Genomic DNA, 18,267 nt, shown 5'->3' with positions numbered 1-18,267 from the left:
TATTATTTGACAAAACTGGAAAGGCGTTTATCTTTGTGATGATTTTAAACTTTCTGTTTTTGAGTGGTGTTTGACAGTGTCAGTTAACATTGTGTTAATGTCCATGTAATTCCCCATTTGCAATAAGATATCCAAATTAATTATCAATGTAAACAAAAATTCTCAAAGTAGTTTTTTACAAGGACAGCTGATGTTAACACGTGTGTTACTTTTGCGATACTGTAGCGTTCATAGACATGTTTCGGGAGGGATGACCATGGTGTATCATTTATTCTTTCATTCATTCACATATCTACTTCTTTTTTTCTGTTTCTTTCATTCGTTCACTTATAATTCTTGCTCTTAATTCTTACTATAATTCATTCATTGTAAAATTCCGACTGATACAAAAAACTGTCTGAACACCCTGTCGTAAAGTGCGAGCGTAAAAACAACATCCTCCATTCAAAGAATTAACTACCATTGCGTTGATTGATTGATTGATTGATTGATTGATTGTCCATTATTGGTTAACTAAATTACTTAAAATGGCGGACATCATACAATTAGTTGCCAGGTGTGCTATCTTGGGGGATGTGTTACTTTTTTTCCCCGCAAATTAGACTGTTGTAAGACACACGACACAGAACAGGATTATTTACCAGCTGCAGATGAATGGAATATCGTTCTTTTATGTGGATATTGATGGATACATTCCTGAACAAGGTAGTAGCCTGACATTGTTCCTATAAAATTAGTCTGTTTTACATTCATTGTTTGCATTTTTGTTGTAATTTATTTGTTGTAGCATTCAGCAGAATCTATATGACAGAAAACACACACTAGATCACGTATGTGTGTGAAATAGGATCCACACTGGCAGTCAATACAATGTTTAAATGTTACAGTCATGTTAGAAATTTACTATAAGTATATGCAGACCGTATGTTCTTTTATTAATTTTCAAAATCATACAAATATGACAGTAAACTAATTAGGGTTACGAGACAAAATACAGAGACATACATTGGCTTTGTTATTTTTCCGTCCTAATAGTTTTTTACCATTCAGGCTACCACTGACACTGGACTAACCTTCAAAGTGTTTCATTTGTTGTCATAATACATTTGTTGTTCTGTCTATAATTAACATCCCAATTGCGCACACGGACTGCGCAGCAGAGATCACTAACCAGTCACGAATTCTGGGATACCATCCGGGTACTCACGGGAGAAAAACAACAAAAGTTTAAACCAGCCTCGGAAATTGCTCCGCATCAGTGCCCCTTTAACCATTTGGCTACAGGACCGTTACCTGACAGCATCTTTTAATATTAAATTTATTTTGTTTGTTTTTGTCCGTAATTTTCCATATATTAGACGACGGTCTCGATCAGATGAGAAAAGTATAGTGATTGACATCATGAGTATCTATCTATGCATTTGGGATACTTCAGCCAAGTCAGCGAGCTTGACTACCCGATCCGGACAAGCATGGGTTTCTGTCATAAAGACCAATTCTATCCCGGATCTTCATGTCCTCTATTGTTAGTACGATGCCCATGGACTTGAGTTTGATCAGAGTGACTCAAATCTAAGCTCTTGATCCAGACAAAACTATGGAAAATTTTTAGGGCCATCAGATATATTTTTTTATCTTGATATTTTAACTTAGTATGTTGAAATTTCAACTTGATTTCTTGAAACTTCAACATAGTATCTTGAAATTTCAAGACATTATGTTGAAATTTCAAGATACTAGGTTGAAATTTCAAGATACTAAGTTGAAATTTCAAGATAAAAAAATAAATCTGATGGCCCTAAAAGGCTTCCGTAGTAACCTGACTCTGATTCAGCGATTATAAATACATGACACGTTTTATGGATGGTAACCTCTTTTTTATTCTTTACACGACGTTTCAGAGCTAATTATGTGAAGAACAAAAACGTGTAAAAAAATTTAAAAAGGGGTTTTTATCCATAAAATCTGTCATGTATTCACGTTCGTCCAATTTCTAAATGCCTTGCAAAATCTTTATTTGACAGTCATTGTACGGCACTTCGAACACTTCCTCCTGTGAACCCGGGCCCCGTTCCCATACCTTATCAAAGACTTACGGCTGTCATAGTGTTACGATCGCCTCGAGGAACGGGGTGTTGATTACGAGCGACATTCTTAGAAGTGTGTGTAAAATCAGCGAGACTATATATAGACTGTCCCTGGTAAAACTGTGGAGACACACCATTACCAACACCTACTCGTTGTAAGTACCGCGTCTTCGAAAATACTATCTTTCAAGGTATTACTTTTTTCTTTTTATAAAAATTCGTGATAGAAAAAAGTGACGAGGGAGGAACACATTTTTTCTCACAGAAATACAGCTTGGGAAGCTTAGCACTTGTTGATGAGTTGTAGATACAGTCACACTGATTCTTTCAAACACTCATTCTTATAGTGGACAAATGGATGATCGAACACGGCAAGTCAAAATTATTTTTTAATGGCAATAGAAACTTGTTATCAGCACAAATAAAATGTCTGAGAAAAAAATCATATTTATTATTTAGCCTTAGAGTCAGAAACCAAGCAAAAAAGTGTGAGCATTTAAATAATCCTTTTCACTTGAGTATTTTCTTTTCACTCAGTATCAGCGTAAACACCCTTGTCTAGCCTCATGTAATTATAAGAATGTCGAGTTTTGATTGGTCCACGTGACTCTGATAAAATACCTTGTTATCTAATCACTATGACACTTTGTGATTCTATTTCAAGTGCTGAGTGATCCCTTGAACCGTTTTTGTGAAGAACTCTTTGCCTCACGAATACCATGTTTACTGACAGCACGACTATGAGAAAATTGGATAATGTGCTTCCATCTTAAGAATCATTGTTGAAGTTTAGTTTCTTGTGAAATATGCTTGAATAATTTGTCAGTTGATTAACAATGTTATAAGTGCATATTCACAACTTTCTCAATGGAAATGCTAAAGTATACAAACATACATTGAATACATCATGCCCTCAAAACATACCATAGGTAACTTTAACAACAGTTTGTTTGCTTGTGTTTCATATTTAGCAACAGGAACCTTTGATGTATACACAATTTCAAGAAGAAATACTCAAGTAAATGGGCAGTGTTCAGGATATGAACCAGTGTAGGTCATTTCTTCCCTGGTCTGAACTTTCCCCATGGACAATCTGGCCAAGGCCAAACTTTCCCAAAGGAAGGTTTGTCCTTGCGTATGCTTACCCAGGTAAAAAGTTTGAGGCGGTGGGATAGCCTAGTGGTTAAAGCGTTCGCTCGTCACGCCGAAGACCCGGGTTCGATTCCCCACATGGGTACAATGTGTGAGGCCCATTTTTTGGTGTCCTCAGGCGTAATATTGCTGGAATATTGCTAAAAGCAGTGTAAAAACCAAACTCACTCACTCACTGAGGAAAGTTTGACTAGGCTCTGTAAATAATTGAGTCTTGACCAGACAATCCAGTGATCAACTGCACGAGCATCAATCTGCGTGATTGGGAAGCGATGACATGATGCTGCTATTGAACAGCAGGGGCTTATCAATGATTCCAAACTAAGGGTTTTTTTTAACATTGCATCCACTGCAAAAAAGTTCCAACTACGCATTAAAGCATCTTCTCCTTACATCATGTTGAAACATAGGACACCTGTAACTATAACAGCATGAGGGATGGTGGGGTAGCCTAGTGGTAACAGTGTTAGCTCGTCATGTCAAAGGTCCATGTTCGATTCCCCACAGATACAATTAGTCTGTTTCACAGTCCCTGAACCACATTATTTTCTCTACTGCCAAGCCTTCTCTGCAGTGCTGTAGCCTTAAATGAAGCAAGTCTAGATTTCCTCAGGTTCAGGCCTGTCTCCCTGAGGCTCCTCTTCGATTTTTATGGGTTAGTTTGTAACTATAAAAATTATCTATTCAGCGACTAGCCGTTAGTCCAGGGTACAATGTTTGAAGCCAATTTCTAGTGTCCCGCTGCCAATATTGCTGGAGTGTAACTGTGAGCTGTGTAGAACAAAACTCACTCATTATCACAGCATGACCTGGAAACGTAGAGTTCCAGTTTGGAAATTTTACTGTCACATGCTGCAGATTTGAACCTGAATATCATACACTAAACAGGATATTATCAACCAAACCTTAAAAAAGTGACCAAAGCGAACCATAGGAAATTATTTAGACAACTTATTTGGGTTTTTATATATACCATTAAAAAAGAATAGGGGACATTCCATTTTGCGAGCATATCACTAGAAAATTCCAATGCACATGAGAAAAAGTAATATACTAGTATATCTGCACAGATGAAACATTTCCAAAGGAATGGAACACAGCATTATCACATTTTCCCTTAATTTCTCTTTATCAAGTGGTTCCTCCTTGGCTTCATCATTTGCACTTCATCAGTCTTGGAAATCTAATATCCCCTACGTTTTTCTAATGCTTCATCTTAACTTAAGAAGAACTGCAAGGGAAGAAATATTCACTAAAAAGAGTTCAGATTCCAGAATCGTAGAGAAAAAAACAACAGGAACACCTTTCATTCACAATCTGTATAATCAACAACACAACTAAAATCTGGTTGAATTTAACAAACATCAGTATCATAATCTCAAGGGGTTGTATAATACATGTTTCCATTTTATCAGCTGAGCACCAGGGCCTATATTTTTTAAGCTCTCTTAGTGCTACAATAGTCGTAAGTGCCACACATTAACATTAACTTGAGACTATCTTAGCGCTAAGAGAGCTTCCAAAATCTAGACCCTAAAGTTATTTCCCTCTGTCTGTCTTCCATTGTATTTGCACATCCTGCGGCCACCACAAGGGAGGGTTGGTTGTCACTGGAACAGCCTCTCCACTCTTATTGGCTACTGAGATTTGACCTTTGACATCAGCCATACGAATCAGTCCAAGTCCATATTTGCCAGCTGAGTTCCGGAATTTGCCAACATTTTTCCCATCATCTCTTGTAATGTTTGTCCCTGTCTCTATGGAAGCACCATCTCTAAAAACAAGCAATCAGGATGATGTTCAACAGAAGTGGTTAATGCTGGATATTAGTAATGTCACTATTTCAACACTGACAGTGTATCATATTACCATGATTACTATTCTATTCAGACATGCACCTTGAACTTTTTCACTGACATAGAGGTGACGTGGCAACGGCCTAACCTTCATTCATCACACACCAGTGGAGGCCTGGTGGTTAGAGCATAAACTTTGTGTGCCATAAATATGGGTTTTATTTCTAATGTGTAGTAATTTTTTGCCCTCCACTGCCATGCTATAGCTGGAGTATTGCCAAAGTGGCCTAAAACATGATACAACCATTCACTGAATCATTAGAGTGAATTGTTTAGCTTACACTGCATTTAGCAATATTATTAAAATCTAAATATTTTAGATATTTAAATACTTACCTTACCATAGGTCTTATGCATATTACCTCAAGCTTCGCTAGAAGAGATCAGACAGTCGTTGATTCGCCATTCCCTAGATGGCTACCTCATGTAATCTACGAATGTAGTCACGGAAGTGATGTGATCTCCTCACTCGCGCAAGCGCGAACAATCCAAAAATCACTTTTACTGGCAACAGGAAGGTCCGAAGAGTCCAGAGTGGGGAGGAGCATCCAGCGTTGGGAGGGAGTCACCGCCCTATGGTAAGGTAAGTATTTAAATATCTAAAATATTTAGATTTTAATAAATTTTTAACTTACCTTACCACAGGTCTTATGCATATGGCTTCGACAGATGGATGGTGGTGTGGACTCCGGAGGACCATCCCTCAGCAACCAGTTCACATGCATTAGGAGAACCTGGGAGACCAATGCCAACAGTCACAGGACAAACCTGGAAGCAGGACAAAGAGTAACCCAAGGGAACTCCAAAGAAAAACCGACGCACCCTTAGGGTGAGGTTAATCTTAAGACCAACGGTAAGTAACAGTGTTATTACCTAATGGGCGGACGTCCGGGTAAGTTGCTGGGCAACCACCAACGGACTGAAAGACTGTAGTCCCTCCATGTCCTCAACTGCCAAGTCCCTCAGGTAGTGGGAAGCGAAGGCAGTAGACGACGACTTCCAAAAGCAGCCTTCCATAGTTTGTGGCACTGTGCAATTTTCTATGGAGGGCCATGGTAGATGCCAACGCTCTAATCTCGTGTGGGCTGTCCGCCACCGGATGAGGTAGACGCTTGGCATCAAAAGCCGCCAGGATCGTAGATCGAAGCCATAAGGCGACTGTGTTCCTGTTCACCTCCCCTTGCAGGTAGTCGAAAGCGGGATGAACAGTCTTTTAGGGGAACGTCTCTTAGAAGCCAACTTCCGGATGTAACATCTGAGGGCTCAAACGAGACACAGCAGCTCCCCCTCCATGTCCTCAACTGCCAAGTCCCTCAGGTAGTTGGAAGCGAAGGCAGTAGACGACGACTTCCAAAAGCAGCCTTCCATAGTTTGTGGCACTGTGCAATTTCTATGGAGGGCCATGGTAGATGCCAACGCTCTGATCTCGTGTGGGTTGTTTGCCACTGGATGAGGTAGACGCTTGGCATCAAAAGCCGCTAGGATCGTAGATCGAAGCCATAAGGCGATTGTGTTCCTGTTCACCTCCCCTTTGCAGGTAGTCGAAAGCGGGATGAACAGTCTTTTAGGGGAACGTCTCTTAGAAGTCAACTTCCGGATGTAACATCTGAGGGCTCTAACGAGACACAGCAGCTCCTCCTCCAAGTCATGTTGTCCCAAGACTGCAGATGACAGAGGAATAGAGAACAGCCTGTCTGGCTGTCCAGGGAGCTGATTCTTGGCCACAAAATCTCACAGGAGACCCAAGTGGGCTGGTCCATGCCTCGACTGATCCAAGCGAACCTGCGTGACGTCCAGGGCATGAATTTCACTAGCTCTATCAGCAGTAGCGCTAACGCTAGAATGAAGACCGTCCTTTTTTTTTCTTTTTTTTGAGACAAATACACGAAGGAGGCTTCCTCTAAAGGCTTATACGGAGGTCCTCTAAGATGTTGTAGGACGATGTTGAGGTCCCAAACTGGAGGACGAAGCTTAACTTTCCGGTCCTCCAATTTGCAGGCCTTGAGTAGCGCAATAAGATCTGGTACCTTGGAAATCTGTTTATCTGCTTTAATCGAATAGAGTTCAAAGCCGACAGATAAGTCCCCAAGGTACTGCCTCTAAGATGCTTGCAGTTATGCAGGAACAGGAGGAAGTTCGCTAAATACTGTGGAGAAGCTGTCATAGGGTCTTGCGATCTTTGAGCGCAAAAACTCTCAAATGAGCGCCACTTGTCATATAAGGACCTAGTGGACATTCGATGCGTACAAGCTAGGACGCTTGCCGCGCACGAGGAGTAGCCCTTAACTCTTATTGCCTTCTGCAGATGACCCAACTGTGAAGATGAAATCTCAGTGGGTCCGGATGCAGCTGCCAACTGTGCGTATGTCGAAGCTGGTACGACTCTCCGCTGGCGAGATGACGCAGGTCGGGGAACCATGGCCTGGCTGGCCACCAAGGTGCGACCAAAAGCAGTCGCAGGATCGTGTCGATCGCCCACGCCTGCAGGTCCATAAAGTGACTGAGTGGAAACCCTGTGCTCCAGGGTGATTAATTTCGCCACTTGAGATGAGTACCCCTTGGCCCTCAAGACTATCACAGATGGTCCAGGCGCAAAGATGAAACCGTGACGGAACCAGGTGCAGTGTCCAATTGTGAGGATGGTACAACAATTGGTCCCACTCTGGAAGCCGATTATTTGAAACGTCTCTCGACACAACATATTCTCTGTTGGAGATAGATGTAGGGGGCGAGAAAAGGCGTCTGCCATGAAGATGCAGGCTCCTGGAATGTGAGATACTTTTATATGGAGGATCAGACTCGACCACGTCGAAGGGTAGAAACGACAAGTGTAGTAGAGGTCGTGGCCTCCTTGACCCTTGTTTACCTAGAGGGCTACTATTGAGTTGACCGAATGGATCATCAGTAGCTTGTCTCTCGGTGCTGTCAGCCAATAATAGACATGCATCACCGCTTTTATCTTCAACTGGGTGATGTGAAGAGATAGAGCTCCACTCCCCCAGAATCCTGCTGCAACCTCCTTGACTAGATAGGCACTCAATCCTGGTAGAGACGTGTCAACCTAAAGATGGTTGTTGAATGACGGCTCTAATATGCAAGTTCCAAACATTGACCAGCGAGTCTACCACTGGTGTGGAGTCAAGACGTCCAAAGTCGTAAACCTGTCTTGAAATCATGATCAAGAAAACGCTGTCATAGACGTAATAGTAGACGTCTACGTCTGATCATATCCTAAGGTGACGTGAGCAAATCGAGTAGACATTATCACTGACATAGTGATAACGGACAGAGTACAGCTTGCTTTTAACATCGCCTTGAACTTCGACCCCCGAACCTGGGACGGCGATGTGATGAATCAACTCCCGCGGAGTTAGTTAGTCATCCAAGCTGACTTAACAGCCTGATAATGAAGTCCACCCCTCTCAAGATAATCTTGTATGCCGTAAAGATGCGTCATTCTTCGACTTCAGAATAACCACGCTGTTCATTATGAATGTGTTGACATTTCAAGGAAGTCTATTTATAGCTGGCTGTCTGTCCGATCAGAAACTGCCATACATCGCTGCACGCCTCCTGATAGGCAGCGTTGAGACTACTGTTAGAGGATCTCTATGCCGACTAGAGAAATCCAATGCCGCTGTAGACTGCTAGTCTAGAGTGTAACGACATCTTTCCATCGTAAATGACTAAGTCACTGCAGACAACTTCCTTACACTAGAATAATAACAACACATTCTGCGCAGGGCGTTGTCCCTCAATGACCAATCAGATCGTAGATGTAACGTCCTTGGGATCCTTTGCAGGGCGTTGTCTCTCGGGGACCAATCAAAATGTAGACATGACGTCACCGGTGTAGCAGGTAACTGATCACCATGAAATCTTGTAAACGGTGATACCCTGCTAGCCTGTAGGCTAAACAGTAACCATGCTGTATGGCGAGCACGTGTCTAAAGGAGTAAAGCGCGCGAAAACCCTTCTGCCGCTTGAAGCTGACGTAGACAAATTGCTTTCCAAGTACACGTGTTGGAATTTTCCCCGAAGATAAATGCTGCCCTCTCTTGTAATAAGAGGTGTAGTTAGGCGTGGCACTTTGTAGTTGTCTCGAAAAATCTTCGTGACAAAATGCGTAAAGCACGTGAAAGAAAACTTTCTCCGCTTGAAGTATATGTAGACAAATTGTAAAGTAAGGATCTTCGAGGATGCAGCCAGTCCCTCCAAAGGACACCCAGTCTCACGCCTACCAGCAGAGGAATATCTGGTACGGTGATCAATCCTCGAGGCGTTGTCTTCAGACAAGTCCATCGCCGCCGCCGAGGTAGCTGACACCAGAGCAGACAACGGTTTAAGCATCTGCTTGAGTTCAGTCTCAATGGTCACCCGCTTAGAATCCTGCACTCTGTAAGAGAGCTGCGAGGAGCCCAATAACCGCTACATAGATTCAACCAAGACCGCCACGCTGTCCGCGAAAACCAGGCTGTGTATCTTGTAATCTGACTTCTTGGATTTACACACTTAGAAATTCGGATTAGATGACAATTTTTCAAAGACCGCATCTAAGACAGCCACGGCGTCCGCCACCATAGGATCAGGCGGGATGAGTAGCTCCGGCGATAAATGAAGTGCTGCAGGGTTGTTGGAATTAGCCGAAGGTGAAGGGCAGTACGGTAACCTGTCAGCAATCCACTCGAAGACGACTGATAAGGGTAGTTAAGTGCCATCACCATCGCCGTCGCCTCCTGCCTCCTCGTCGAAGTCCAGGCCAAAAACCTGTTCTTCCAGGTCCTCATAGGAAACGGAATTCGAATCACGCCGCGATGTAGGAGACCAAGTCGATGCATGAGCAGCAGATTCCTTGGACGAGATCCAAGGTGGTTCCGGCGACCGCAAATGCCGAGTTCTAGAGGAGCGTCGAGGTGATATGGACTGGGAGCGCAAACAACGTCTTCACCTGGTAGTAAAGCGAGAGTCCTCATTCAAAGGGCGTAGCGGGGACCGAGAGCGCCGACAAAGACTACTGTGGAGGGTACAGGATCACCGACTCCCAGGGAACCTGGAGCGCGATCTGCGCCGAGAGCGCTCTGCCTCCAAGCGCCGAGCGCGCCCTTCATCCTACTGTCGTTGTAAAACCTCTTCCCTGGACAACGTATGCAACACCCTGGGTATACGGTAAGGCGCAGGCGCTGGCGCTGGCATAGGGTCCGGCGTCGGCATAGGTGCTGGCGTAGGTATAGGCACTAGCGCAAGCACAGCCTCTGGCGCTGGCGTAGACAGACGCTGGCGTAGGCATAGGCATAGGCACTGGCGCAAGCACAGGCGCTGGCGCTGGCGTAGACATAGGCGCTGGCGTAGGCATAGGCGCTGGCGTAGTCACTAGCGCAAGCACAGCCTCTGGCGCTGGCGTAGACATAGGCGCTGGCGTAGGCATAGGCACTGGCGCAAGCACAGGCGCTGGCGCTGGCGTAGACATAGGCGCTGGCGTAGACATAGGCATAGGCACAAGCACAGGCGCTGGCATAGGCGCTGGCGTAAGCAAAGGCGCTGGTGTTGGCATAGGCGCTGGTGTCGAGATGTCGAGACGCTGGCATCGCAGCAGCACCGGGCGTCAGGAGAGAGCGCAGGAACCTCTGGACTTCCGGATGAGACAAGGCATCTGGATGAAAACAGATCCACGATGGAATCCGAGCGAGGTGGTTCCGGGGACAAACATACAGGCGTCACAGACGAACGCCCCATCCCAGGCGTCAGCACAGGCGTTGAAGGCAGTTGTAAGTCAGGGTCGTCCGGCAGAGATCCCAACGACGACTCTCGAAATCCGCCACCAATAACGCCTCGCAGTACTGGCAGTGTCCGTCAAAAGAGCAGGCTAGAGACGCACAATCCGGGCACCAAGGGTGGGGATATTCGCCGATTCCTGCCCCAAGCAGATAGTGCAAAACTGGGGAGATATACACAGTTAAGTGCAACAAACAAACATAACAATGCGTTGAAACCAACGCTAGGAGGTAGAAAAAACACCCCTATACCAGAAATGCAGCACCAACGCACCCCCACTATAAAGTAGGCACGCCCGTAAGCTCGTGACAGCGAAGGGCAAACAACCAAAAAGGTTGCCTGCGTACATCGCAACGTGGCACGAAAAAACATATAAATGCAGTGAAACCTGGCAAAAATACTAATCGACATGGAAAACCACATGGAGGGAGAAAACCAGCAAGATATAATACCCCCACGGACGCCATGCCGCACTCACACACGACGCGGGCGAACCCACCCCGAAGTGAGAGAAAAAACAACACGAGGTAGCAAAGTAAGTGCAGTTAAAAGATAACTTACCTTAACACGCACACCTAAGGGATACAAACCATACCTACCCCTGAGGAAACAACTTTATTGAACCACAAAGTAGGTAAACTAAGCGAACCAAAAACGTCCGAACAGACGAACGCTAGAAGTAAAAGTGATTTTTGGATTGTTCGCGCTTGCGCGAGTGGGGAGATCACGTCACTTCCGTGACTACATTCGTAGATTACATGAGGTAGCCATCTAGGGAATGGCAAATCAACGACTGTCTGATCTCTTCTAGCGAAGCTTGAGGTAATATGCATAAGACCTATGGTAAGGTAAGTTAAAAATTTAGAGCAATATCACTGCGAGTACAACAGAAAGTGTTCACATGAACCAATGTGGGTAATGGAACACTGGACTTAGGCATGACAAGCAAATGCTTTAACCACTAGGCTACCTCACTGTTCCCTGAATCATTAGTGACAACAAGCACTCACCTGTCTAACACTAGTGGCATGAGCCTCTTCCTGGTCACCCCAGTGTGGTGTGTCCGTGCGGTCAGTTCCTGACCGATGTAGCAGCCTTTCTGGAAACTCACTGTAAATGCAAGTCATACTCATCATCCTAGGCTTCAGAAGTCACCTCATCATAGTGTGTAGGTAGTGTATCTTATTAATCTCATTAAGGCCAGACCAGCTTAATTTGTTGTTTCTCACATTTCATTGGTCAATGTATTTTTCATGGTCTGCATGTAGTCAGCTAAATGTGCTGAAAACAGAAATCTATAAAACAGGTTACGTTTGGGATTACACTTTCTCAGTAAAGATTTTAGTACTTCTATTGGGTTTATTGAGCAGGACCTATTGGTTTATTGAGCAGATTCAAACACACACTCAGAGTCAGCGACCTAACTGCCAGCTCCCAAAGTCAGCCATCTAACCTACTCAGCCATTGCAGCTTCCACAATGAAATTAATGAATTCTGTTTCTAGGTTTCTTGTCACCATAATTGAGATTTTGGTTGATGAGTGAATGCTGTAATCACAAAGCTGGTAACACCTTCACCCCTTGGACAGGAAGCACAGCATGCGAACATGCACGGGTTCAGCAGAAGACGACTGATGGGAGAAGTCAGATTACCTCCTTGATGGAACACCAGGTTACTCTCCAGTGGGAAGCAGTTTCCGGGAGGCAAATCCAAGACCCCTTCTGGGATCCCCCACATGTAGCGACGCCGATGGTACTCCTCCTCTGATTCTAGCGGCATACCTTCTACCTCCAGGTCTGAAGCAGGTCAACACCAAAAACTATAGTGAAGCAAAAAAGTAAGGGATCACATGAAAGCACAAGCGTTCCTTTACTTTTTTCAGGTTTCATCACAAGCTATGCGATACAAAGCTTGTGGAAAAACCTTGAAAAAAGTAAAGGAACACCTGTGCTTTCATGTGATCCCTTATTTTTTCCCTTCAGTATATATAGTTCACCAGTATACTCTACAGTGACATCACTGACAGGTGTAGGACACCTACACCTGCCTCCCCCATTCCCCTCCTCACATTAACATTCACATCTAGTGATTGGATAATCATAATGTTGAACTTAAAGAGTGCCTATCGTGCAGCTGTAGTTGCTTAGTGAAACCATAAAAGTTACCTCCCTTGCCCCACATCACCTCATGTGGCTTGTTGTTTCCTACCCCATCCTTCTCACATTGCCTAATTGTATAAACATGCATATCCAGTGATGTGCATCCAGCACCCCGAATATCATCTCTCTCATGCCACATCTTCTCACCTGGCTTATCAGCTGGGTGTAGGATCCTCCTCCCAAATATGGGTACCCGGGGATCAGCTACACCGACTGTCACTTCACTCTGATCAGTGTCTGTCACTGCCGCAAACAGTCTCCACTCCTCATCCACTGATCGGATATTGACCTGACGATCCAATGATTGGTATCTCATTCATCATGGGTGAGCTGACAGCTATATAAGACCTTTCACTGTTCATTTAAACCAACTACAAGACATGTACCTCCTAATAATAATTATTGATATCACAAGTCCTTCACCATTTCTTTTCCTTATTTCAAAGAGTTTCATTTCACCAGGGAAAAGTATCCAAATAGTATTCATATAGAATTTAACAGCAATAGTTTAATTTCTGACCCCACAAAAGAACTGTAACTTCAGTCGATCAATCATACAATCAATACACCAATCAATCTCATTCCGACATGACAAGTAACTGGATGTCCTTTAATCTTTGTTTAGTGGAAGAGAAAACTAAGTTTTAATACAACTGAGACTGAATTTCAGTCAAAGACAATTCTTCAGCTATTGACCTTTTTAGAAACTTTTGGACTGACACATCAGTACAACTGAAAAGAAACTTGTCTGACCTCTTAAAAATTATCACTAATAGATTCAGTTAATAATGAGAAAAAAACATAATTTCTTTGTGGAACATGCAGCTCTCAACTCAAATTATTGACACTCTGGAAGTCAGGACAATACAATGATATTTAATTCATCAATTTACCTCACCATAACACTAAAACTGTGTCTAACATGGCGTATGCATCTGATCATTATTACCATCGTGTTCAGTTGATTGATTGATTGAGTTTAGTTTTATGCAACACTCAGCAATATTACAGCTACATGTATAAGGCAGCAGTCTGTAAAGAATCAAGTCTGGACCAGACAGTCCAGTAATCAACATCATGAGCATCAATCTACACAACTGGGATACGATGACCTGTGTCAACTAAGTCAGTGTTCCTGACCATCTGATCCCGTTAGTCATGTCTTACGCCTAGCATGGTTACTGAAGATCAGTTATAACCTAGATCTTCAAAGGTTCATAATGTTGAACTCATCAGCCCTTCAGTATGCCTCTGCCTCACCTTCTTTCTGATCTTGTATCTCCGGATGAGCTTGAGCATCTCATCCTGCACTGTGCGGTCACACTCCAGTAGGAGGCGTGTCTGGTCAGTCTGACCCGGTACAGCACTGTCTGGGTGTAGGTATAGCAGGAGGTCATACAACACCCGACCCTGGACACATGGACATCGGTTTTACAAACTTTGTGTCAAAGATACTGAGAAGCATATCTCAGTTGATGCATATACCAAACATCATATGAGTGATGAAAGTCACAAACAGGTGAGGGGAAATGGGATCTAACATTATACTTTATTCCGATGTGCATGCATGTATATGTGTGGCTGCATGTTCAAGTCCAGACTTCAGCTGGTTTTATAGTGCCAGCTAGCAGTTACGCATGAATACCCCACTCAGACACATAATACTGACTCCGTGCCTTACTGTACCCATTAATGACAAGTGACAGGCAATAACCAACAAGCACCATATTTTAATGTCTTTCAGTGTGACGTGGCTAGTCGAACGCACGCTCTCTTCTCTTTGAACAGACTTTCAATCCACTTTCAAACCACTACACCATGCGGTTTTGAAAGATTAACACCATTGTTCCTTGATGATAGATTAGCTATTCACCAATGTTTCCTGTTTGTTTACAGATGCCAATCATGTTTCTCCAAAATGCAGTAAACAGGAAGCATGGTAGTATATGGAGATACCACAGCAGGGTTGAACTTATCATATTTGAGTAATTGTTTGTAATTTTGGTAATGTTTGTTTCTCTGGGAAAAAAAATAAAGATACAGGTGAAAACTGACAGTTATAAGTTTTATATTGTCAGTATTGTCTACTTGGTATCTGTCCAGTCCACAAAACGGAGATAAAAATTTAGGTCAATTAAAAGTTTCATGACTGAGTTTTGGTATCATGGGTATGTTTAGACAAATAAAACTCTGCACTTTTAATGGGCTTAACTGTAATGTCATAGATTTGCAACACAGCCTGGATGACTTTCATTCATTTTTCATCATTTATGAAATTTCATATCCACACACTAATGGTCATGACTTGTTTGGGTGTAGTCTTTCAAGGAGATTCATGTTGGTAACATCTACAGTGTAAAATATTTACAGTGATTTTAACTCTCATAGTAACTTTTGTGCCATTGTGTGAAACACTACCAAAGCAGAAGTAAAGCTGTCTGAGCAAGCGTTTCAGCCGGGTGTTGGCAATAACTGGTATGCGGCAATAACTGGTCGCAGCCCATCATCAAATTCTTACTTGGGCCTGTGGAGTCGACTCCAAATTTGTTTGTTCAGTGTTAAGTCACTAAATGTTATGTACCTGTACATTCAGCATCATAGAGTACTGAGCCGTAACGTCTCCCTGTAAGGCCGTGACATCACTGGTGACAAGACCCTGCAAGAATTCCACAGTGTCTCGACCATCTAGCTCCACCAGACCCCTGGACTTCAGCTCATGCAGTGTGTCCTGTGTGGAGCCAGCCCGGGTCACCTGCCATAGTGTCCGTAGCACACCCTGCAGTGAGCCCAAGACAGGCCTTGTCTTGCATCTTGTCAGGCTTCTTGAGATCTTGGCTAGTGCCTTCTGGCAAAACATGTTGCTTCCTATTGATATACAGTTGTGGATGCCTATAAGAAAATGCATGAGCGTAGGTCAAAGATCTGTTTGACAGGTCAATAATAGATTATACACAATGATATATGTGTTTGTTGTTTTACAGTGGAAACCTGCACTAGAAAATATTTTAGTTTTATGAATAAACATGCGAGTCTGGAACAGATAATCCAGTGACTGACACCATAAGCATCAGTCTATCTGATTGAAATTTATAACATGCATCAACTGAGTAAGCACGCCTGAGCACTCAATGATTTATAAATACATGTAAGTATGTTGTATAATGGGGTTTTATTTCCAAGACGAAGATGGCCCATTATAATGCAATGCCTGTAAATCCTTAGCATAAAGCCACTGGCACCACCAATAACATTTATAGGGACACACAATAGATCAACATTTATTAAATTCCGGGCATTATTACTAATATTAGCCTCGATTATGAAACAATCTGAGATCAGCTACCGATATGCCAGACACATACCCGATCAAAATATCTGCTTACCATAGGAAAAGTCGTCTAAAGCACCAGCACTATTTTGATTGAATGAGGTGCTATTCTACAGTAATCAACATAGATGTATCTCGTCTGACGCAAACTCTGCTTTAAACATGATTCGACAACTAGAGTTACGTCCCTTTATACTGTAGTACTGCAAACTGGGTTCTGGCTGCAGTCGGAATATGTCATTATTATGTCGCAATCGTAGAAATGAGTCAGAGAGAAAAAACTAGTTCAACTATCCGCAAAATCTATGACTCCCAAAAAGAAGAGCTACAGGTTTCGCCTCGTTCGGTTGTAAATGGAGAATCTTACTCATGGCTGCTCTATGTCTGCCCTTTTGTCCATGGGTTTCCATCACGTTTCGTTTCGGAAACAGTTTTATTTTTTTAATGAAAATGTAGTGTATCAAACACAATTTGTTAATGTTTTAGTGTTACTGAAAAAACGTGTGTGTCTGTGTGTGTTTTTTCATGGTGACCAAATAAACTTAAAAACGCGCAACATACGTTAAGTAAGGTTCACATAATTTTGAAACCCATTGTAAACTAATCTTTCCTATGCATCAAACACCCGTGGATCTGGGGCCTTTTCGTGATTTGGTAATTCTCAGAGTAATTTGTGTTTCCTTGTTTTACTTAGTGTTTGGTACGTGGCTGCAGCTGGAACAGGTTTTCTCAGAAATTACTGAAAATACCTCACTGAGAGAAACCTCTTATGCTCATCTGAGAAAGGCTTGTCAAGGTGCAGTTTAGAACATGGCGCAGCTTTTTTTGTTTGGTGTTACGTCAATTTTCCATGTTTAGTCACGACTGTATGACAAGAGAAATTGTAACGTGTCCAATGGCTATGGCAAATATTTCTTGCTTGAATTTAGATTACTTACGCCACTTTAAGTTCATTGTTCCCTTCACTTCTTGTATTTATTTTCATGTCATAATATCCTTAAGACTGCTTATGTAAGAACAATGAGTGAATGTCAATGAAGGTGACAGCAACACAATGTGTTATGTATAAATTAATGATTCATTTACTTTCAATTGATGTCTCAGGATTCGGGAAGAGTCTATAATTTACGGAATCTGTCTTGCGAAATCTGCAGAATTCAGACTTCCTTACCGGTTGACACGACGTGGAATGGATGAATCCACCGTCCACATTACCCGTCATGCATTGCACATATAGTCTAGGGAAGTCTATAGGTACCAGGTTTTGAAAATACAACTTTGAACTGATAAAGACTTCTTAATTCTTAAACGCATCAATGGTGAAGTTCACAAAACACGTAATATTGGAGCCTCATTTATTTATTCATTCGTTCGTTCGTTCGTTCGTTCGTTCGTTTATTTATTTATTTATTTATTTATTTATTTATTTATTTATTTATTTATTTATTTATTCATTTATAATATTCCACCTGTATGGCGGCGGCAGGACAAGACAATTCAGTGATCAACATCATGAGCATCGATCAACGCAACTGGAATACTAAAACATGTGTCAACCAAGTCAGCGAGCCTGACCACCCGATCCCGTCACTTGACTCTTACAACAAGCATGGGCTGCTAAAGACCTAACCAAATCTTTACTGGCGCCTGACACAAACAGATTAAACAACCATGCTATACTAATTTCACTCTTCAGTGTAACAATCAATGGACAGGCTACGAAATCAAGTCCGCAAGTGGGTGTGACCTTAGTTGGGAAAGGCACAAATTTTGATTGGTTAACAAAAATGATGTACTTATCAGTAAAGGGGGTGGTGGGCTAGTCTAGCGGTTAAAGCGTTCGCTCGTCACACCTAAGACCAGGTTTCGGGTTTCCACATGGGTACAGTGTGTGAAGCCCATTTGATATCGGC

The 18,267-nt window shown here is 42.8% G+C and overlaps 1 protein-coding gene across 1 annotated transcript; it reads right to left on the bottom strand.

Annotated features, from left to right (window-relative positions):
• Positions 1–4,543: 4,543 nt before the first annotated feature.
• On the bottom strand, positions 4,544–16,565 carry LOC137286352 (putative transferase CAF17 homolog, mitochondrial). Its single transcript, XM_067818160.1, has 7 exons — positions 16,410–16,565; positions 15,608–15,915; positions 14,287–14,436; positions 13,174–13,315; positions 12,520–12,663; positions 11,878–11,977; positions 4,544–5,013 (listed from the first exon to the last, which is right to left on the bottom strand). The coding sequence occupies exons 2-7, from the start codon at positions 15,881–15,883 to the stop codon at positions 4,779–4,781; spliced, it is 1,047 nt and encodes a 348-aa protein (XP_067674261.1). The 5' UTR covers positions 15,884–15,915; positions 16,410–16,565; the 3' UTR covers positions 4,544–4,778.
• Positions 16,566–18,267: the final 1,702 nt, after the last annotated feature.

Source organism: Haliotis asinina, chromosome 6 (genome assembly GCF_037392515.1).
Source record: "Haliotis asinina isolate JCU_RB_2024 chromosome 6, JCU_Hal_asi_v2, whole genome shotgun sequence".
NCBI classification, from domain to species: domain Eukaryota; kingdom Metazoa; phylum Mollusca; class Gastropoda; order Lepetellida; family Haliotidae; genus Haliotis; species Haliotis asinina.
This window is presented reverse-complemented; position numbering and strand designations above follow the sequence as displayed.

What these genes read in the sequence shown, in the direction of transcription:
- LOC137286352 (XM_067818160.1), bottom strand. Translation starts at nt 15,883, where the DNA reads ATGTTTTGCCAGAAGGCACTAGCCAAGATCTCAAGAAGCCTGACAAGA. An exon ending in CTATGATGCTGAATGTACAG is followed by an intron (nt 14,437 to 15,607) that starts GTACATAACATT and finishes CCATGTGTCCAG; the next exon opens with GGTCGGGTGTTGTATGACCT. An exon ending in ATGCCACTAGTGTTAGACAG is followed by an intron (nt 5,014 to 11,877) that starts GTGAGTGCTTGT and finishes GCTTGTTTTTAG; the next exon opens with AGATGGTGCTTCCATAGAGA.